The 22,848-nt window shown below is 41.4% G+C and overlaps 3 protein-coding genes across 3 annotated transcripts in view; all 3 read right to left on the bottom strand.

Moving 5' to 3' along the window:
- Nucleotides 1–10,982, bottom strand: part of LOC118228817 (hemicentin-1-like) — an 84,872-nt gene extending 73,890 nt beyond the window's left edge. Inside the window, exon 1 of the mRNA XM_035420280.1 lies at nucleotides 10,891–10,982. The gene's annotated coding sequence lies outside the window, so the exon portion shown is untranslated. The remainder of the gene's footprint in view (nucleotides 1–10,890) is intronic.
- LOC118228848 (sialic acid-binding Ig-like lectin 14) lies at nucleotides 1,712–10,587 on the bottom strand. Its single transcript, XM_035420361.1, has 8 exons — nucleotides 10,512–10,587; nucleotides 9,833–10,213; nucleotides 9,272–9,568; nucleotides 8,729–8,995; nucleotides 7,235–7,501; nucleotides 5,574–5,676; nucleotides 2,885–3,035; nucleotides 1,712–2,007 (listed from the first exon to the last, which is right to left on the bottom strand). Exons 1-8 carry the CDS (start codon nucleotides 10,573–10,575, stop codon nucleotides 1,951–1,953), a joined length of 1,587 nt encoding a protein of 528 aa, XP_035276252.1. The 5' UTR covers nucleotides 10,576–10,587; the 3' UTR covers nucleotides 1,712–1,950.
- Nucleotides 10,983–16,023: 5,041 nt separating the features above from the next.
- LOC118228839 (hemicentin-1-like) overlaps nucleotides 16,024–22,848 on the bottom strand; it is a 28,469-nt gene continuing 21,644 nt past the window's right edge. The window contains exons 8-11 of the mRNA XM_035420324.1: nucleotides 21,973–22,239; nucleotides 20,291–20,393; nucleotides 17,223–17,373; nucleotides 16,024–16,315 (exon numbers count right to left, since the gene is read on the bottom strand). Coding sequence (XP_035276215.1) covers nucleotides 16,259–16,315; nucleotides 17,223–17,373; nucleotides 20,291–20,393; nucleotides 21,973–22,239 — 578 coding nt within the window. The 3' untranslated portion in view covers nucleotides 16,024–16,258. The remainder of the gene's footprint in view (nucleotides 16,316–17,222; nucleotides 17,374–20,290; nucleotides 20,394–21,972; nucleotides 22,240–22,848) is intronic.

Below are 22,848 nucleotides of genomic sequence, written 5' to 3'. Positions count from 1 at the left end.
GAGGTTCAGGCCTGGTTTTTGCCCTTATCTGTTAACTCTGTAAAGCATCTTTGTGACAGTTTTCTGTACAGAGAATGCTATACAGATCAAACTGATTTGGTTTGGTTCAACAATCTCTAAAACTAACTCAAATTAAGTTTGTGAAGAAAAAGTAAAATGTCAGAGTTGAGGACTAATTCTAATTGTGTACAATGCTAGTGTGTGCATGTGCACGTGTATGTGTGTGTGTAATGTGTGTACAATGACCTCATATAAACCCAGATTAAATCATGTCTTGTTTATTTGAAATGGTCACCCAGCACGATAACAGCCATCTCCAGCACTTAGCCTTAACCATGTCAAGGCCTTAGCTTCCCCTTTGCTGTTGTACAATTAGCTTTCCATCGATTCCACACATTCTCTTTGTCGTGTTGTCTGATGGAGTTTAATTTAATGCTGTCCGCTGTACCATGGGGATTGTAGCGCTCAAGGCATTAAAGAAAAAACAACAACCCTGGTGAATCAACAGAATTCAAATACAGAATGCATTCATTAATCACCATGACAACGTCAACTTCCTGCACCAGTCAGGGAACTCCTCTGTTGTATTAGAGAAAACAAATTGACATTTTGTTTTAATCTCCAGCTTTCATGTGCTATCCCATATAAATCTGCAAAAGCCACGTCACTCCATCAAAAACTGCAAATGGCCTTTGGAAATCGGTTGGGAGCCTTTCTGATGAATTAGCTATTGGAAGGAATTGGCTTATTTTTGCACCAGACACTCTAGTTCACTACATTCCCCACAATGCCTGGTGAGTTGTCATGAAGAGCATTAAGAAAAGGGCACTAGGTGAATTTGTTGTGTTATTAGCTCCCTTAATTGATCATTTAAGTGCTGAATAACAATGAATACTCCAGGACAAAGAACCCAGACCCCCCTCTTAAGGATTTGGAGGGAGAGCCACAGTTTCAACTAATCAGGGTTCGAATGATTTACCCTATGAAGACACATTATGTCAGAAATAGCTATACGTAATATGATAAATAAATGTTCCCTATTCGGAGAACTATTATATTTTCGATAAACTAAAGCTTGCATTTTCTCTAATGTTCTATATAGCAAGAAAGGGGGTTTCTCTAGAAAGAAGATGAGCTGGTTCCTAATTAATGAAAGTGTGTTTGGCTGATTATTGATTTAAATCATCTGTTTAAACCTGTATTGTGTTCATGTATTTAAACTCAAAAAAGGAACAACTATTTTTCTATTTTTTCATTGATCAGGGGATAGGTTGTAGCAAAGTCAACATATGTATAAGGCCACTGAGGATCAGACATTACACTACATTACAAACATTTAGCAGACGCTGCTATCCAGAGCAACTTACTCAACTTTTACACAGCATTTTACATTGTTTCCATTTATACAGCTGGATATATTCTGAAGAAATACAGGTTAAGTACATTACATTAAAGGCATTTAGCAGATGCTCTTATCCAGAGCGACTTACACAACTTATATTGCATTTACACTGCATCCATTTATACAGCTGGATATATACTGAAGCAACGCAGGTTAAGTACTTTGCTCAAGGGTACAACAACAATGTCCCACCTGGGAATCGAACCTGCGACCTCTAGGTTACAAGACCAGCTCCTTACCCATCAGGTGTGAAAACTCCTGGTAGATGTATACTTGTCTACTACACACACTTCATACTTATTATTTATATATGATAATGGGCAACGGGTGTGCTGGCTGTTTTTTTTAATTATTATTATTTTTTAAATTATGTACCTTTGGCGCCATCTGGTGTCCAAAATGGCACCCATTGGAACTAAGGTTATAAACGCATGAAATGAGTGTCCACTGATTACTTCAGAGAATACCGTAAAATATGAATGCTGAGTACACTGAAGCGCTTTTGATCTGGAAGCAGATGACCGACAGCTGTGATTGTCCTGCAGATCTCAGTAATTTTGGTACACATCGTCATCATATGAAGGTTGTCTCTTCATTTCCTGATACTTCAAAGCACACACACACACACAAAAGCAAACAAACAAACAAAAAGAAAATTAGCACAAATATACAGCAGAAAATGTCTTCCCAAAAATGCTGGAAGACTTCGTCTGGATAAGGAGCACGTGCATTGCGGATTTTCACACAATAGTATTGTCCAGAGGTGGAAAGTCCAGGGGTCAGAAAGAGAAAGTCCTGCCCTGTCCTACCTACAAGCTCAGCCAGCTGATTTCACCAATTAGTTCTGCTTCCTGGTTGAAGAATTGTGCTAATTTGCAAATCCATGTGATTGGAACAAAATAATCGAGGAGAACTTTTACTACCTGGACCTGGGTTTTCCACCTCTGGTTTTGTTGTTTTGCAGACGATGTGCCCACTGGGCACGTTTTGAAGTGTGCACATATACACATTTATGTTGACATTCCTATTAATATCATTTAACAGACTCTCTTGTCCTGAGTGACTTTAAAAATTATAGGACAAGACAGCTTCATACCCATGTTTTCAGCAAGCAAAAACTCCAATGACTCCTGTCCACATAAGTTCCACAGACATTGTCTAATTTGACAGCTTTCATGAAATACGTTCCACGTGTCATGACTGCATGAATGGAAAATATCCGTACCACTTTGCCTTTCCTTGATTTTAAAAATCAATGTCTGGCTAACCTTTACATCCATTCATCCACCAATTATCTGTACCCGCTTATCCTGAGCAGAGCGTATCCCAGCGTGCATTGGGCGAGAGGCAGGAATACACCCTGGACAGGCCACCAATTTATCGCAGGGCCTTTTAAATCCTTTCCACAAAGTCCCAAAATCCTCACGATACGTTCATTATGCAAGAGATGTGTGAAAGTGTCTTTTGAAGGATGTACTGTACCCTGGGTGCGTCTTCCACCTCGTAGATGCTCTCTGGCAGTGCATGGGCAGGAGGGCATGCACTCGAATTTGAGTACAAACTGTCAATCTTCACTTCCTCCTCTCCAGCACATTTCACTTCTTTTAGGGAAAGGTCTGCGTGTTTGGGGCGCCTGTCACAGAGAGGTGGAGGTGGAGAGGGACAGGAAGAGGGGGAGAGGGAGGGGGGGAGAATGGGGAGGGAGAAAGAGAGAGGGGGGAATGAGAGAGAGGGAGGAGAACGAAGAGGGAGAGAGAGAGGGGGAGGGAGGGAGAGTAGAGAGAGAGAGGGGGGAAGGAGAGAGGGGGGAGAACGGAGAGGGAGAGAGGGAGAATGGAGAGAGGGAGGGGGAGGGAGAGAGAGGGATGGGTGAGAGAGAAAGTGAGAGAGAAGGAAATAGAGTGAAATAAAAGGAAGTTAAGCTAAAAGGAACAGCACTTTGGTAAAAAAAAATTATAACAAAAAGACATGCAACATTTGCTTGCATTCTGGATAAGCGACTGAATTTGTAGAATTAATTTTTTTTTTGGCACAAAATCCTGGTATCATCTTAATTTTCCCCATGTAAATAAATTACCTTTGTGCAAGAATTAAATTCATTAAGCATTATGACACTATCAGCATTAAAGTTACAATCTCGAAGATTTCCGTTTCGTTCTCTTTGGCGGTGCCAATGGCGAGAAGCGGTAATTGCAGGTGTGTTTTTGGACCTCACTTCCCATAGACCAAACCGGACCCAACCAGTGTCGCCTGTTTGACGTCAGTCAGTTGGCACCTGGGCTACGCCAACTATTACACTTATTATTTACTGAATAAAAAATGGTTGTTATACAACAACGCTATGTACATACTCATTAATTGTCTAACATTAGACTAACTTAAGATGTCTTTACACTGCTGAGCTGGGTTAAAATGCTGCAGCAGACCTGGGGTAGAATTAGTGATGATCAATTTCCACAAACGTTCTTTATCCACCTTTTGCCCGGTATGAACATCTTTACACTGCAGAGAATTCGTGGGATTCGCTGTGGCTCGTGCAATTATGTATCTCGTGCACAATGAACAGTCTTTTTCGTGAATGATTGTTGTGTGATATTTCTGAAACAACTGCCTTGTTTCTGGTTTTGCTAGCTAAACTGTTCGAGAATGAAGCTGAGCTGGGTGTTAAATTAGCAATCAGAATAAGAAGAATAAAGCAAAAACAAAGGAGATTTCATCAAAAAAGGGCATCAAGGCTGAAGGAACATATGAGGAAGCGTAATAAAATAACAACGCTAAACCATACTGCCGTATTCTTTTATTTAGTTTTCTCCGACTTTACATCTTCACACAGAAATCAGACCCGGCTCTGCTCCACCTATACCCCGGCTTTATTGCGATCAATATATTGATGAACTTGATGGCAATGTAAATAACGGTAACGTTAAGGCCAGTTCAGATCAATGATTCGCAACGAGACGAAACGGTTTCAGAATGTTGCAGAGAAAATTGCAGCGGTGTGAACTGGTTAGTTGCAGAGCGTCTGAAGCAGAGACTGTAAAAAAATAGCCGTTGCCTAGGGTCTCAAAAGACCCACCTTGTAAAATCGCCAAGTACAGCTTTAGAACGTTTACAATCAGACGTCTTGGAATTTTGCAAGTTGAATCCAGTCTAGTTGCGAATCATAGATCTGAACTGGGCTTGGCTTTAGTTAGCTACACTGCAACGTTGCAACAAGGTAGCATTGCATTCGAGAGACGGTTTGCGAGGTCGGTACCGGGCGGTAGCGTTAGCTAGCGTTTTTTCTTAATTGTTAGCTGACATTAGATTGTTTTAATTACATTAGCTAGCTAGCTAACGCAACGTTACCTGATATGAGAGATGGATACTGTGCGCAAAGTTGTCTAAACTAATGTTGCCTTTCTTGACATGGTCCGGTAGCTAGCGTCAGCTGTGCAAATAGCTTAATTCCTAGCGTAATTTAGTAATGTTACATTGTCATCAAATGTAATACGAAATCTACATCAACAAATAATATGACCTCTCATGTTACACAAAAACTTATTAGGGTTCCATAACCCGCTCTCTTTCTCTGTTATTGTAACGCTAGCAGACACCGGAAAAAACAGTACGCCGCTCACACAAGTGAGTTGAAGAGCAAGCCTGTTGCGTCCACATACCCTCTCTGGCGGACCAACCACTGATGGGTGATGGAAAACGCGTCACTAACTATGCGCCGCTTGTGATTTTTTCCCGGGAATGTCACCACAGACACCCAGTTCTATAATCATAAATAATAATAATAATAATAATTAATATAATAATAAGCTCAATCACCATTGTGTTACCTAATTCAGCGACAGATAGTGACTTAACTGAAATTTATTTTAATGAAAATCTTCGAGATTATTACTTTAAAAGCGCCTTGGTATAAATCTTGAATTAACTCTTGCTCACTACAGACTCCTAGATTAATGCACTGCAATTGTAATACTGGGCATATAGCCTGTTTCTGCAAATAAAATGACCTCAAACGTCTCCGTTAATATATGCTTAGATTTCAAGTAATCCGTTTAAATGAGCAAGCCATTTATGCGAGTATAATATGAGTACTCAAGTTACTATTACCCAATTGAAGTGACACACAGTGCATACAGTGACAGTTAAGCAAATGGGTAAATTTCAAACGTACCTTTTAGTGCGTTTACAATATAAAAATGCTCCCAATAGAAGACATATGAGCACAGCTCCACCGATTGCTCCAAGGACAATTCCCCACTTTCCAAAGTGCTCCACTGTCAGAAATACAGGCATCATCATCTTTATTATCAGCCATGGCAACAGTAGTCACAGTAACGGGAATCCAAACTCTTTGAGTTTGACACGCGTTTTGAGTCTGTGCAGTATAAAGGTTAGGAAAACTGGGCTTGCAGCTGAGAGGTTGCCATTACATTACCATTTATGTTAAATGAAAGACTGAGCTTCAGTCAAAATGTCGAAACTTCCTCAATTCAGTTCAGCAAAAACAAACCATACATATGGGTACTGCACATACAAAAAAAAAAAACTGTTATGATTCATACTTCTAGTGTTTCACTAATAATAACATAATGTGGTAGAAGCCCACAGTAGGGGACTTTTGGGGTGTTAAAGTTAAGCTCTGGTATGTAGACACAGTAAGCTCCAGAATTATATAAATGGTTAAACATACCACTTAGCACTGTAAGGAGCAATAATAAAAAGGTGTAAAACATATGGAATGGTTGCAAATTTGCCAGGAAGAGGAAGCAAGTGCATGTTGTCCCCACGGATGGTGAGGAAGATGGGGAGGGAGGCCATTAATAACCCAAGGATCACTGTTTAAGAATTGCAGAGATTAGTTTGTTTCTTGTATTCAGCAAGTAAAAAAAAAAAAAAAACATAAAATGGCATCTCCATACCAACTGACTCTTTGGAACGGTGGCACGAAGACAGCCCTTACTGAGCACAATAAACAAAACCAAGAATCTGGAGCTTGCCAAACCTCTTTGGAATTATGACTGGAGGAGGACGCTATTGTCAGATGAGACCAAAAATGAACGTTTTGGCCACACGCATTTATTTACTTCCTTCAAAATGCAGTCAATCTATACTTCTTTAACTGACAAATAAATTGCAACACTTCCTGTTTAGTACCACAACTGTACTCACAGATAAATTGATGTTTATCAAACCTGTGTTATGAAGTTGTTCCACTGATCTACATCGCTTTGGATAAAAGCATCTGCCAAATAAATGTAATGTAACGTATTGTAATGTTGCAGTGCATTTATAAGATTGTTAAATTGCACATCAGCCATTAACTCACCGTTAATCAATCCAGTTCTACCCAGACTTAAGTAACACATTCGCACATTCGAGCACTCTGTCCCTGTAACTGCAATCATAAAAATACTCAACAGTCTTTGCACTTGTCTCACAATGTAAACTGCTATAATGTGTATATTATTGTGAGCTCAATTCAATGCAAGGTGCAGATGTCACCCGGGCTCATTTTCCTAGCCTTCCACCTCTTTTCCCTAGCCTTCCCTTGATGTTTGTCTTCCCCCTCTCACACCCCCTTCTACCACCACTGCACCACCCCTGCATTTTCTGCATTTTTTTTCCTGCATTGTATGATTCATTGTATGTATTCATGTATTGTAAAGCGTCTTTGAGACCATGAAAAGCGCTATATAAAATAAATGTATTATTATTATTATTATTAAATGAGCAAACTGAGGGACTGACATCATTAAAGTGCGTTTTTTTTTTTTTTTTGTGCCAGGGTCGCAGTCATGGCAACAATGCCACCATATAGCTAGCCACACTTGCCTGTGATATGTAGCAGGTAGAAGGCGTCTCCGTGCTCATTGGTGGCATTGCAGTAGAAACGGTGGCCCCCGTCTCCCATTGGTCCAGTGAGGACAGACCTTAGGACCCGCCCACTGAGCGTGGACAACGTGTTGCCGCTCTCATTAGTGGAGGAGCCCACGGAGGACCAGGTGACCTTCGCTGGTGGGCTGGAGTCCACAATGCACTCACACCTCCACTGCCCGTTACCCAGGGTGCAACTGGAGTTCCGGAGAATAAGAGGGGCATCTGGAAGAGACACAGACAGACATGCGTGCACATCCTGAAAGGGTAAACAGATGCACGCTAAAAAAAAGGGTTTGAAACATACACATAATAAACATGTACACAGGAGCCCTTCATGGATGTTCAATCCCACAACGCACTGCTGCGGGTCTGTGAGTCAGGGGGTCTCAGATTAAATCATCTGAGATAAGATCATTTTCAAAACTTCATTTGATAAAACTTTTTTAATTAAAAAAATTTTATTTTATTTTATTGAAAGTCATTTTCAAACAATAACTGTAAAACATAAGAGGAACTCCTTTCTGCAACAACAATGTTAAATGCATGACTGAGCTCCAGTCAAAATGTTGATACTTCCTCAATACAAACCAAACCAGCAAAAACAAACCATACATATTGGAACTGCACATACATAAACACCTGTTATGATTCACACCATAGGTGTTAAAGTTAAGGTTTCACACAAGAGGTGTGAAACCTGGACCCTTCACTTTCACCAGGGGGTGGAGCCAATGGGGTTCATCAGGGGAAAGGGGTGGAGCCAAGGGGGTATGTCAGGGAAAGTGATGGGGCTAATTGGGTACATCAGGGGAAATGGGCGGAGCTAAGTGGTACATCGAGGAAGAGGCATCGCCAAGGGGCTATGTCAGGGAAAGGGGTGGGGCTATGGGGGTATATCGGGAAAAGGGTGGGGCTAAGGAGATATATTTGGGGAAGGGGTGGAGTTAGGGGAGTATAACAGAGAAAGGGGTGGAGCTAAGAGCTTATAACAGGGAAAGCTTTCCCAGGCACTACCGAGTCTAGGGGGCCCATAGAGGTGGGGTGTGTATGTTTGTGAAAGAGGGCCCCTTGAAAAAGAGATGACAGTAAACACACACACACACACACACACACTCACTCACTCACACACACACACACTCACAATCACACACACACACACACACACACACTCACACACACACTCACTCACACACACACACATACACACACTCACACACACACACTCACTCACACACACACACACACACACACACACACACACACACTCACACACACACACACACACACACACACACACACACTCACACTCACAATCACACACACACACACACACACACACTCACACACACACTCACTCACACACACACACATACACACACTCACACACACACACTCACTCACACACACACACACTGTAATCCCATAATCCCAAAGACACAAAGTACGCACACTCTTTGATGACTTCAAAGTCAGGCGAGCTGCCACTCCCCGCGCTGTTGCTGGCTTTGCAGCGGAACAGGTTCTGGTCGCGGCTCAGATTTGTAACTCTTATGTCCTTAGAGCTGACCTCCAATAGCTTGGGCTGGCCTTGATCCACACGGTACCACTGGAAGGAGGTCGCAGGGGGGTTGGCCTGACTGCTGCAGGACAGGGACACGCTTCCGCCAGGTGGAAGTGCGTTTGGGGGTCCATGGACACTCACAGATTTCGGGGGATCTGGGGAAAGGATAAAAATGGGTAATTGGGCCAATAGGGATGCCTGGTCGGCCCGCAGGTAGAGGGTACCGATGTTTGGCTGGCATTCTGGTGGAGCATTGCTGGAATGTTGCTGGGATGTTGTGACTGGCAAAATTAGGGCACACAACTACCAATAAAACATTATTTTTTAAATGTATTTTCTCCATTATTCCACATGAAATTTTTCTTTTGCCTGATAGTGCTTTGGTAAGTGATATGCTTTATGCTCAGGTTGCGGTAACCATGGCAACTCACAGGTAACATGGAGCACAATCTCTCTGCTGGCTGTCAGTCCCCCAGGATGTGTGACATCACACGCCACGCCCCTCCCATGGTCCGACGAGTTCACTTTCCAGGACGTCTCCACGGAGACGCGCCAACGCCCCGCCTCTTCCTTATTGTGGCTCCAACGGAGCGCCCCCGTGTGGTTGCGGAAGGAGACGGAAGGGGGGGAAGGGGGGCAGGTGTGGATGACATCACAGGACAGTCTCACCACATCCCCCTCTGTTAGATTGTCGCCCATCACCCTTATCTCCGGCTGAGGGGCGTTCTCTGCGGATAAAACAAATCGCGCACATGCACATTTAAAGTGATAGGGATTTGTCTTCACCAACACAACACACTTGGTAACCAAAAAAAATTCTAAAAATGAAATAAAGATTAATTTTTAAAAAAACCATTTGTAAGTCAAGGTGCGATGAGAGTCGCTGCTTCAGCATGTTTGGGCATTCCAACATGTCGAGAAAAAGGGGGGATAAACAGAAGGTAAAAAGAGTTTCATCACATCTGCTGGTTTATTTTATTTTTTTACTGTACCTGTAACCTCTAATGTCACCGTCTGATCATAGAATTTGCCGTCCAACTGATTTGGCGTAATCCACACATAGATCTTCTCAGCATTATGTGCTGCTCGTGTCCGGTTGATTTTGAGACTGCAGTTCCCCTCTCCCGCGCTGCCAATTAACTCCGTGCTGTCACGAAACTTATCTATGACGGCCCTCGGTTTGGATTCGCTGTATACCAGCGGGTAGCCACGACTGACGTACTGGTACCAAGTGACTTCAACGGCCTCGTTAGCGGTCGGGGGAGTGAAGGAGCAAGGAACGACGATGCAAGACCCGACCGGAGCGGACATCTGGTTAGGAATCGTCACTGACCACGGCTGTCCAGCCGCAGCCACACTCCAAACTGCCAGACCTGTTCAAAATAACAGAGACAGAAGAATTGCAATGCGGTAGGCTAAACACCAAAGGTCATAAATGTCCTTTTAATATTTTTACGATGGATAATATTGATATATGTTTTTTTTTTTGCTATGTACACAGTATTATCTGGTCATCGCTGTCGAATATTCAACCAATTAAGCACTTTCCCCATTAACTTTATGGGAGAGTGCTACAAGAACACAAAAACTGAACAACCCCTCATTACCCCTGCAGTTGAATTACCAAGATCCATAAATGCAAGCAATTCCAATTGCCGTATGTTACAGTACCTTGAATGACACTGCAAAGAACAGATGATCTCCTGAAGGAACCCATGAGCTCTGTATCTAACATAAGAAAAAGACACTGACTTCATGGGTCAAATGTAACAAAACAAAAAAAAAAAAAAATAGAAACAGACGTGATTATTTACAGGATGAAAATGATTTTAGACTGTCTGGCAGCAGAAGAAAGAGGTACTAATCCCTGGTGTTTTATCAAATGTACAGTTTGAAAAACTGTGTTATTTCAAGATTGAACTTTGAAGACACATCATTTTATGCAGTTGATTGCTACATGACAAACATTCATTTCCTCAGAAAGATACTTTTAATTAGTTGAAAAAAGACACCACATAAGTCACTTCCTCTGTCAAACCAATTGACATACCTTCACATTCAGAAATATTATGAGTAGCCGAGCGATAAATATAATGTTCTGTGTTACGAACCTGCAGGATCTTGAAGTTGTCGTCTTGCTTTTGAGAAGTGCGTGTGATTTGCACGGGTCACGCACAGAGCTGCGTTCCTCTTTCAGAACGTCAGGATGGATGCAGAGCTGAAGATTATCTTCTGCAGGGCATGACTACTACGACACAAAACCGTGAACTCAGATAGCAATGAGTTAATCGCTGCGGCCAACTCTAGTCTTTACACCACCCTAGGAGAGATTGGGGAGGGGGGGGGGTTAGCTCATACCCTCATCCCCAGCCCTAGATAGATCCCCCACCCCACCCCACCCCCCTCTTCTAGACAGTACTGTGCATTTTATTTTATTTATTTTAATGTTGGAATGTAGTTCAAAAATCCGGTGATTGGCAGCTCCTATGAACACTTGTTTTGTAAACTAATGCAAAATGGAGATGGTACACTGGGTATTAAGTAATGTATAATGTTGCCATTAATAAGGGATTTAATTTCTAAAATGTCTCATTTCATGATCAGACCCAAGAAAACAGGTGCCAACCATATATTTGACTGGTTTTAGCTAATCAAAGTGCTTTATTACAGCTAAAACCTGGACGCTCAGTGAACCTACAGTAGCTACCACCACTGCACTCCACGCTCTAGGGTATGATTTTAACATTGTGGACACACACACACATGCACACACACACACGCACGCACACACACAGACACACAAACACACACACCTGAGAACAGGCAATCAGGCAATGCGCTTTTCTACATATTAGTGTGAAAGTTTGTAGTTCTGATTCTCTGAACTCATTACAGGAATTGAGCACTCCTAAAAAAGTTCAACACGGAAAGGGGAACCATTGCTTCTTGAATCTCAGTTGATCGAGTGACTAATCATCCAAAAGTTCTCAAATGACTATATCCAATACATACATGATTTTATTCTTGGACATTCATTTAAAAATAAATTAACATACAATATCTACAAAAGAATTACATCTCTTAAAAGTTGTTCACAATAGCATTGTGAGTAAATTTATTGCAATTAAATTTATAAATAAATTACCTGAATTCAGTGGGAGCCATTTTATAAACAGACACATCACAGGTCTTGTCCTTTTATAACATAGAGTTGCAACCAGTAGTTATGGGCTTCAACCACTACTGAATATTTATTTATCTTGACATTACAGATATTAAATGTATCAAGCCCTTTGGAATCAATTTTACATATATAAAATGACAGTACTGCAAAAAAAAAAAATTAAAAATACTGCATATCAGAAAGAAAAAAAAACATTACAGAAAATTTTGAAAAAAAGAGGAAAATGAAGTTAAAAAATAATATAAAAGACAACACAAAATGTAACATATACACAGTACTGGACAGGTGAGGGGTCTGTACATAAGAGTGCTGCGTTTAGACGGTGGTGGCCATTCGTACAGCTGGGGGAGACACCTCATAGGGGAGTGTGGAGGACCGCTCTGATGGCAGGGTTCGTACGGTCATGAAAAACCTGGAAAAGTCATTGAAATTTAAAATGCAATTTCCAGGCCCTGGAAAAGTTATGGAAAATAATGTTTTTTGAAAAGTTTTGGAAAAGTAATGGAAATATAGCTAAAGTTGCATCAAATACAATTGCTAATTAATCCAATCATAAAAATGGTATGTATAGTAATAAAACGTAAATTGGCACGTAACCTTCGCGGTATTTTGGTGGTGAGAGAAGTTAATTCGGTCTGGGTCAGTCTGTTTGCAGGCACGCCCAACAGGCACGCTTCTGCTAATGTAGCAGTTAGTAAACGTAGGCCCCATTGTGCCAACAATATGCCAGGGAAGTGCAGCTTCAATAATATATCAGGGCTCGAAATTAACTTTTTTACTTGGTAGCACTGGTGCTCTCAATTTAAAAAAGTTAGGAGCACCCACCAAAATGTAAGGAGCACCAACAATATATGCAATAGATTTTTTATTGATAAAAAACGACAATATAACAGTACGGTTTACAAGTAACAGTTAAACTGTCACGCCTAAAATGTGTCGACTCTTCAAGGAATTGCGTGTTATGCATTCAAACGACAAAGCGCTTCTCGTCACATTAATACCACTAATTAAATCAACCGCCAGTAAACTGCATCGGAGAAATTAGCTGTTTCAACCGGGTCGCTACACAAAACACTACGTTAATGTTTCAAAAAAAATGCCGTAATCGTTCGCTTCAAATTTTCAGCTTTCGATAACGCTAATAAATTGAACATAAACTTTTGTCTTCAGGTAACATAAGTAAACGCATTAGCTCTCTGTGTCGCGTGACAGTGGAGTGCTGCAGAAGGGAGTGATTGAAGGCTAATATTAACCAATTTAAAATCAGCATTAAAGGTAAGAATGTCAAGCTCACGATTGGTTAGAAGGGTCACCGTCAGCTCACAAGGCACATACTGAGTGTACTAACTAGCGAATGTACAGAGGAAGAGACGTTCGACTGAAAAAAGAAAAAAAAGAAAGGTTGCACCAGAACAATTATTTGCACTCGCACAAATGCTCCCAATTATATTTCGAAGTCGCACAGATTAAATTTTGGGAGCATATGCGACCAAAATGGTCGCAATTTCGAGCCCTGTTTGAGACATTGACAAAATGTTAAACTATTCGAATTAAAATATGAAAGAATGTATCTAAGTGTGTCTGTCTGGTGTTTATTTGTTTTAGAGAGGCACCATATGTTTCAGATGCAGACCTAATTTTACTTAGTGTTACAATAAATAATTTTAAATCGTCCCGCTGAGATAAAGTCATTTGTTTTGGTCATGGAAATTCAGTTAAAGGTTGTGGATAAGTCATGGAAAAGTCATTGAAAATCATTGGTGAAAAAGTGTATGAACCCTGTGATGGGGCCTGGGGGGGGGGGGGGGGGGGGGGAATAAACAGATTAAATGAAGAGGCGAGGGGGGGGGGGGGGGGGGGGGGGTCCTGGGCCCTGTTTCCCGAAGCAGGATTACAGAGTTAGCGGGATACCTGCGCCGCATGTGGAACGTGGACCGAAGTGGAAAGAGCCGTTCTGGGTGACACTCTGCGCAGTGATTCAGGTAACTCAGGTAATCCTTCTACGTGAACCAGCCCCTCGACGAGGGGAAGACGTGACACTCCAGAACACATTCAGTTAACTCAGAACATTCTCACACTGTTATAACACTGGGGGAAAAAAAACATTCCAGTAACATTGTGAGAACATTTTAGCCGTGTTTCCACCGCAGGAACTTTACCCCGGAACTAGGAACCTTTTGAGGAACTCAGTGCGTTTCCACCAGAGGAACTAGGGTCTAACTTTAGTTCCGGGGGCTTTATTTTACCCCCCAAAAAGTTCCTGCTCGGGGGGTAGTACTTTACGAAAGTACAGGAACCTTTTGGGTGGAGCTTGCAGCGCTGAACATTTCTGATTGGTCGAGTACTCGCAGCATTTTTTTGTGTTTATTTTCAGCCGCCATGTTTAAAAATATGCAGCCGCAAACCAATTTATTTTCATAATAACTTCAAATCAAACTTGTATGTTATGCGGCGCAGTAGCCTAGTTTTGGTTATAGCCTGCCAACGTCTTGGAATTATAACGTGTGCTCTTCAGTTCTTTTCTTGCTTTAGTATTATCCCAGGTATATTATCGTCCCAGCACGATAACAGCCATCTCCAGCACTTAGCCTTAACCATGTCAAGGCCTTAGCTTCCCCTTTGCTGTTGTACAATTAGCTTTCCATCGATTCCACACATTCTCTTTGTCGTGTTGTCTGATGGAGTTTAATTTAATGCTGTCCGCTGTACCATGGGGATTGTAGCGCTCAAGGCATTAAAGAAAAAACAACAACCCTGGTGAATCAACAGAATTCAAATACAGAATGCATTCATTAATCACCATGACAACGTCAACTTCCTGCACTGAGTCAGGGAACTCCTCTGTTGTATTAGAGAAAACAAATTGATATTTCGTTTTAATCTCCAGCTTTCATGTGCTATCCCATATAAATCTGCAAAAGCCACGTCACTCCATCAAAAACTGCAAATGGCCTTTGGAAATCGGTTGGGAGCCTTTCTGGTGAATTAGCTATTGGAAGGAATTGGCTAATTTTTGCACCGGACACTCAGTCTAGTTCACTACATTCCCCACAATGCCTGGTGAGTTGTCATGAAGAGCATTAAGAAAAGGGCGCTAGGTGAATTTGTTGTGTTATTAGCTCCCTTAATTGATCATTTAAGTGCTGAATAACAATGAATACTCTAGGACAAAGAACCCAGACCCCCCTCTTAAGGATTTGGAGGGAGAGCCACAGTTTCAACTAATCAGGGTTCGAATGATTTACCCTATGAAGACACATTATGTCAGAAATAGCTATACGTAATATGATAAATAAATGTTCCCTATTCGGAGAACTACTATATTTTCGATAAACAAAAGCTTGCATTTTCTCTAATGTTCTATATAGCAAGAAAGGGGGTTTCTCTAGAAAGGGGGTTACGTTTTAAAAAATATATACATTAATTACTCATTATATATTACTGACACACAGGTGAAGATGAGCTGGATCCTAATTAATGAAACTGTGTTTGGCTGATTATTGATTTAAATCAGCTGTTTAAACCTGTATTGTGTTCATGTATTTAAACTCAAAAAAGGAACAACTATTTTTCTATTTTTTCATTGATCAGGGGATAGGCTGTAGCAAAGTCAGAACATTTAGCAGACGCTCCTATCCAGAGCAACTTACTCAACTTTTACACAGCATTTCACATTGTATCCATTTATACAGCTGGATATATTCTGATGCAATACAGGTTAAGTACATTACATTAAAGGCATTTAGCAGATGCTCTTATCCAGAGCGACTTACACAACTTATATTGCATTTACACTGCATCCATTTATACTGCTGGATATATACTGAAGCAACGCAGGTTAAGTACTTTGCTCAAGGGTACAACAACAATGTCCCACCTGGGAATCGAACCTGCGACCTCTAGGTTACAAGACCAGCTCCTTGCCCATCAGGTGTGAAAACTCCTGGTAGATGTATACTTGTCTACTACACACACTTCATACTAATTATTTATATATGATAATGGGCAACACGGTGTGCTGGCTGTTTTTTTAAATTATTATTATTTTTTAAATTATGTACCTTTGGCGCCATCTGGTGTCCAAAATGGCACCCATTGGAACTAAGGTTATAAACGCATGAAATGAGTGTCCACTGATTACTTCAGAGAATACCGTAAAATATGAATGCTGAGTACACTGAAGGGCTTTTGATCTGGAAGCAGATGACCGACAGCTGTGATTGTCCTGCAGATCTCAGTAATTTTGGTACACATCGTCATCATATGAAGGTTGTCTCTTCATTTCCTGATACTTCAAAGCACAAACACACACACACACACACAAAAACACAAAAACACACACAAAAGCAAACAAACAGACAAAAAGAAAATTAGCACATAAATATACAGCAGAAAATGTCTTCCCAAAAATGCTGGGAGACTTCGTCTGGATAAGGAGAACGTGCATTGCGGATTTTCACACAATAGTATTGTCCAGAGGTGGAAAGTCCAGGGGTCAGAAAGAGAAAGTCCTGCCCTGTCCTACCTACAAGCTCAGCCAGCTGATTTCACCAATTAGTTCTGCTTCCTGGTTGAAGAATTGTGCTAATTTGCAAATCCATGTGATTGGAACAAAATAATCGAGGAGAACTTTTACTACCTGGACCTGGGTTTTCCACCTCTGGTTTTGTTGTTTTGCAGACGATGTGCCCACTGGGCACGTTTTGAAGTGTGCACATATACACATTTATGTTGACATTTCTATTAATATCATTTAACAGACTCTCTTGTCCTGAGTGACTTTAAAAATTATAGGACAAGACAGCTTCATACCCATGTTTTCAGCAAGCAAAAACTCCAATGACTCCTGTCCACATAAGTTCCACAGACATTGTCTAATTTGACAGCTTTCATGAAATACGTTCCACGTGTCATGACTGCATGAATGGAAAATATCCGTACCACTTTGCCTTTCCTTGATTTTAAAAATCAATGTCTGGCTAACCTTTACATCCATTCATCCACCCATTATCTGTACCCGCTTATCCTGAGCAGAGCGTATCCCAGCGTGCATTGAGCGAGAGGCAGGAATACACCCTGGACAGGCCACCAATTTATCGCAGGGCTTTTTAAATCCTTTCCACAAAGTCCCAAAATCCTCACGATACGTTCATTATGCAAGAGATGTGTGAAAGTGTCTTTTGAAGGATGTACTGTACCCTGGGTGCGTCTTCCACCTCGTACATGCTCTCTGGCAGTGCATGGGCAGGAGGGCATGCTCTTATATTTGAGTACAAACTGTCAATCTTCACTTCCTCCTCTCCAGCACATTTCACTTCTTTTAGGGAAAGGTCTGCGTGTTTGGGGCGCCTGTCACAGAGAGGTGGAGGTGGAGAGGGACAGGAAGAGGGGGAGAGGGAGGGGGGGAGAATGGGGAGGGAGAAAGAGAGAGGGGGGAATGAGAGAGAGGGAGGAGAACGAAGAGGGAGAGAGAGAGGGGGAGGGAGGGAGAGTAGAGAGAGAGAGGGGGGAAGGAGAGAGGGGGGAGAACGGAGAGGGAGGGGGAGGGAGAGAGAGGGAGGGGTGAGAGAGAAAGTGAGAGAGAAGGAAATAGAGTGAAATAAAAGGAAGTTAAGCTAAAAGGAACAGCACTTTGGTAAAAAAAAATTATAACAAAAAGACATGAAACATTTGCTTGCATTCTGGATAAGCGACTGAATTTGTAGAATTAATTTTTTTTTGGCACAAAATCCTGGTATCATCTTAATTTTCCCCATGTAAATAAATGACCTTTGTGCAAGAATTAAATTCATTAAGCATTATGACACTATCAGCATTAAAGTTACAATCTCGAAGATTTCCGTTTCGTTCTCTTTGGCGGTGCCAATGGCGAGAAGCGGTAATTGCAGGTGTGTTTTTGGACCTCACTTCCCATAGACCAAACCGGACCCAACCAGTGTCGCCTGTTTGACGTCAGTCAGTTGGCACCTGGGCTACGCCAACTATTACACTTATTATTTACTGAATAAAAAATGGTTGTTATACAACAACGCTATGTACATACTCATTAATTGTCTAACATTAGACTAACTTAAGATGTCTTTACATTGCTGAGCTGGGTTAAAATGCTGCAGCAGACCTGGGGTAGAATTAGTGATGATCAATTTCCACAAACGTTCTTTATCCACCTTTTGCCCGGTATGAACATCTTTACACTGCAGAGAATTCGTGGGATTCGCTGTGGCTCGTGCAATTATGTATCTCGTGCACAATGAACAGTCTTTTTCGTGAATGATTGTTGTGTGATATTTCTGAAACAACTGCCTTGTTTCTGGTTTTGCTAGCTAAACTGTTCGAGAATGAAGCTGAGCTGGGTGTTAAATTAGCAATCAGAATAAGAAGAATAAAACAAAAACAAAGGAGATTTCATCAAAAAAGGGCATCAAGGCCGAAAGAACATACGAGGAAGCGTAATAAAATAACAACGCTAAACCATACTGCCGTATTCTTTTATTTAGTTTTCTCCGGCTTGACATCTTTACACAGAAATCAGACCCGGCTCTGCTCCACCTATACCCCGGCTTTATTGCGATCAATATATTGATGAACTTGATGGCAATGTAAATAACGGTAACGTTAAGGCCAGTTCAGATCAATGATTCGCAACGAGACGAAACGGTTTTAGAATGTTGCAGAGAAAATTGCAGCGGTGTGAACTGGTTAGTTGCAGAGCGTCTGAAGCAGAGACTGTAAAAAATAGCCGTTGCCTAGGGTCTCAAAAGACCCACCTTGTCAAATCGCCAAGTGCAGTTTTAGAACGTTTACAATCAGACGTCTTGGAATTTTGCAAGTTGCATCCAGTCTCGTTGCGAATCATAGATCTGAACTGGCTGTGGGGGCTGCAGCTCCTACGTTTGCCTTGGCTTAACTCGTGTACGTTAACTTGCGTTGGAAAAACTTCCACAGGACTCCGATGTAGTAAAGATAGAACACGCAATTTTATTCCACAGTTTGCATTATCTTCCTACAGGAGTATTCAACGTTAAGTTCTCCAAAATCTGTAAATCGTACTACGGTAAGAAAACCGTGTGGCTCGGTAGCTAATTGAGCTGCAACTGCACAACGCTCTTTTCGAATCCAGTCCTAATTCTCTTAAAGTGACGGTAACCTACGTCACCGTTTTAACTTCACAGAGTTCACAGAGTTCTTGTATTAAAAGTATTATGCTTACATTCAACAATTAAACAAAATACAGACTGCGCTTCTTTATCAACTAAAAAATATATAAATGTAACTTGGCTCCCACACTGGCCTTGACTTTAGTTAGCTACACTGCAACGTTGCAACAAGGTAACATTGGTACCGGGCGGTAGCGTTAGCTAGCGTTTTTTTCTTAATTGTTAGCTGACATTAGATTGTGTTAATTACATTAGCTAGCTAGCTAACGCAACGTTCCCTGATATGAGAGATGGATACTGTGCGCAACGTTGTCTAAACTAATGTTGCCTTTCTTGACATGGTCCGGTAGCTAGCGTCAGCTGTGCAAATAGCTTAATTTATAGCGTAATTTAGTAATGTTACATTGTCATCAAATGTAATACGAAATCTACATCAACAAATAATATGACCGCTCATGTTACACAAAAACTTATTAGGGTTCCATAACCCGCTCCCTTTCTCTGTTATTGTAACGCTAGCAGACACCTGAAAAAATAGTACGCCGCTCACACACAAGTGAGTTGAAGAGCAAGCCTGTTGCGTCCACCTACCCTCTCTGGCGGACCAACCACTGATGGGTGATGGAAAACGCGTCACTAACTATCCGCCGCTTGTGATTTCTTCCCGGGAATGTCAACACAGACACCCAGTTCTATAATCATAAATAATAATAATAATAATAATAATAATAATAATAATAATAGGCTCAATCACCATTGTGTTAACTAATTCAGCGATAGATAGTGACTTAACTGAAATTTATTTTAATGAAAATCTTCGAGATTATTACTTTAAAAGCGCCTTGGTATAAATCTTGAATTAACTCTTGCTCACTACAGACTCCTAGATTAATGCACTGCAATTGTAATACTGGGCATATAGCCTGTTTCTGCAAATAAAATGACCTCAAAAGTCTCCGTTAATATATGCCTAGATTTCAAGTAATCCGTTTAAATGAGCAAGCCATTTATGCGAGTATAATATGAGTACTCAAGTTACTATTACCCAATTAAAGTGACACACAGTGCATACAGTGACAGTTAAGCAAATGGGTAAATTTCAAACGTACCTTTTAGTGCGTTTACAATATAAAAATGCTCCCAATAGAAGACATATGAGCACAGCTCCACCGATTGCTCCAAGGACAATTCCCCACTTTCCAAAGTGCTCCACTGTCAGAAATACAGGCATCATCATCTTTATTATCAGCCATGGCAACAGTAGTCACAGTAACGGGAATCCAAACTCTCTGAGTTTGACACGCGTTTTGAGGCTGTGCAGTATAAAGGTTAGGAAAACTGGGCTTGCAGCTGAGAGGTTGCCATTACATTACCATTTATGTTAAATGAAAGACTAAACTTCAGTCAAAATGTTGAAACTTCCTCAATTCAGTTCAGCAAAAACAAACCATACATATGGGTACTGCACACACACAAAAACAAATGATTCACACTTCTAGTGTTTAACTAATGATAACATCATGTGGTAGAGACCCACAGTAGGGGACTTTTGGGGTGTTAAAGTTAAGGTTTCACACCCAAGGTTTTTGCAGACTCTGGTCTGTAGACACAGTAAGCTCCAGAATTATATAAATGGTTAAACATATCACTTAGCACTGTAAGGGCAATAATAAAAAGGTGTAAAACATATGGAATTGTTGCAAATGTGCCAGAAAGAGGAAGCAAGTGCATGTTGTCCCCACGGATGGTGAGGAAGATGGTGAGGGAGGCCATTAATAACCCAAGGATCACTGTTTAAGAATTGCAGAGATTAGTTTGTTTCTTGCATTCAACAAGTAAAAAAAAAAAACATAAAATGGCATCTCCATACCAACTGACTCTTTGGAAGGGTGGCACGAAGACAGCCCTTACTGAGCACAATAAACAAAACCAAGAATCTGGAGCTTGCCAAACCTCTTTAGAATTATGACTGGAAGAGGACGCTATTGTCAGATGAGACCAAAAATGAACGTTTTGGCCACACACATTTATTTACTTCCTTCAAAATGCAGTCAGTCTATACTTCTTTAACTGACAAATAAATAGCAACACTTCCTGTTTAGTACCACAACTGTACTCACAGATAAATTGATGTTTATCGAACCTGTGTTATGAAGTTGTTCCACTGACCTACGTCGCTTTGGATAAAAGCATCTGCCAAATAAATGTAATGTAACGTATTGTAATGTTGCAGTGTATTTATAAGATCGTTAAATTGCACATCAGCCATTAACTCACCGTTAATCAATCCAGTTCTACCCAGACTTAAGTAACACATTTGCACATTTGAGCACTCTGTCCCTGTAACTGCAATCATAAAAATACTCAACAGTCTTTGCACTTGTCTCACAATGTAAACTGCTATAATGTGTATATTATCGCAAGCTGAATTCAATGCAAGGTGCAGATGTCACCCGGGCTCATTTCCCTAGCCTTCCACCTCTTTTCCCTGGCCTTCCCTTGATGTTTGTCTTCCCCCTCTCACACCCTCTTCTACCACCACTGCACCACCCCTGCATTTTCTGCATTTTTTTCCCTGCATTGTATGATTCATTGTATGTATTCATGTATTGTAAAGCGTCTTTGAGACCATGAAAAGCGCTATATAAAATAAATGTATTATTATTATTATTATTGTTATTGTTATTATTAAATGAGCAAACTGAGGGACTGACATCATTAAAGTGCGTTTTTTTTTGTGCCAAGGTCGCAGTCATGGCAACAATGCCACCATATCGCTAGCCACACTCGCCTGTGATAGGTAGCAGGTAGAAGTCGTCTCCATGCTCATTGGTGGCATTGCAGTAGAAACGGTGGCCCCCATCTCCCATTGGTCCAGTGAGGACAGACCTTAGGACCCGCCCACTGAGCGTGGACAACGTGTTGCCGCTCTCATTAGTGGAGGAGCCCACAGAGGACCAGGTGACCTTCGCTGGGGGGCTGGAGTCCACAATGCACTCACACCTCCACTGCCCGTTACCCAGGGTGCAACTGGAGTTCCGGAGAATAAGAGGGGCATCTGGAAGAGACACAGAGAGACATGCGTGCACTTCCTGAAAGGGTAAACTGATGCGCGCTTAAAAAAAAGGGTTTGAAACATACACATACACATAATGGCCTGTAAATAGATGATGAGTCACGAATGCACTTTTGCGTCATGTCCTTACGAACCGGGATACTCAAATCTGGCCCTCAAAATCAGTAGCACTGCCCTTTTTCTCTCTCGTCTGCCTGACGGTCCATAGTCCAATAATGCCTCTGATTGGCCAGAGATTTCAGTCACCTGGTGCGTCAGGTTTAAATCACTCCCTGAGTAGAGGGGAGGAATGAATCCGGTAGTACTGCTGCCCCGGAGGCTAGATTAGATTACCCCTGCTCTATACACTTGCCCCATGTGTCTTACACAGGGCCCTAAATCAGGGGTCTCCAATGCTGTCCAAAAAGGGCCGGTGAGGGTTCAGGTTTTTGATGTAGTCCAGCGCTACATAATCTGATTCTACAAATTAACCAATCATGATCTTCAGTCAAGACCTTGATAAGTAGAGTCAGGGGTCTTATGATGGGTCCCTGTGTATTATAAAATGTACGCAGGTACATCATCATAACTGCACTGGCCCACATTGCCCCT

Source organism: Anguilla anguilla, chromosome 1, assembly GCF_013347855.1.
Source record: "Anguilla anguilla isolate fAngAng1 chromosome 1, fAngAng1.pri, whole genome shotgun sequence".
Lineage (NCBI taxonomy): Eukaryota > Metazoa > Chordata > Actinopteri > Anguilliformes > Anguillidae > Anguilla > Anguilla anguilla.
Note: the sequence above shows the minus strand (reverse complement) of the source record. Positions and strands in the feature narration are given on the sequence as shown.

Excerpts from the sequence above, each read along its gene's own strand:
- LOC118228848 (XM_035420361.1), bottom strand. The coding sequence starts at position 10,575 with ATGTTAGATACAGAGCTCATGGGTTCCTTCAGGAGATCATCTGTTCTT. Across the intron at positions 5,677-7,234 it reads CTACCTGCTACATATCACAG|TGGAGCACTTTGGAAAGTGG; the intron begins GCAAGTGTGGCT and ends TATTTCTGACAG. Across the intron at positions 2,008-2,884 it reads AGGTGGAAGACGCACCCAGG|TATCAGGAAATGAAGAGACA; the intron begins GTACAGTACATC and ends TGTGCTTTGAAG.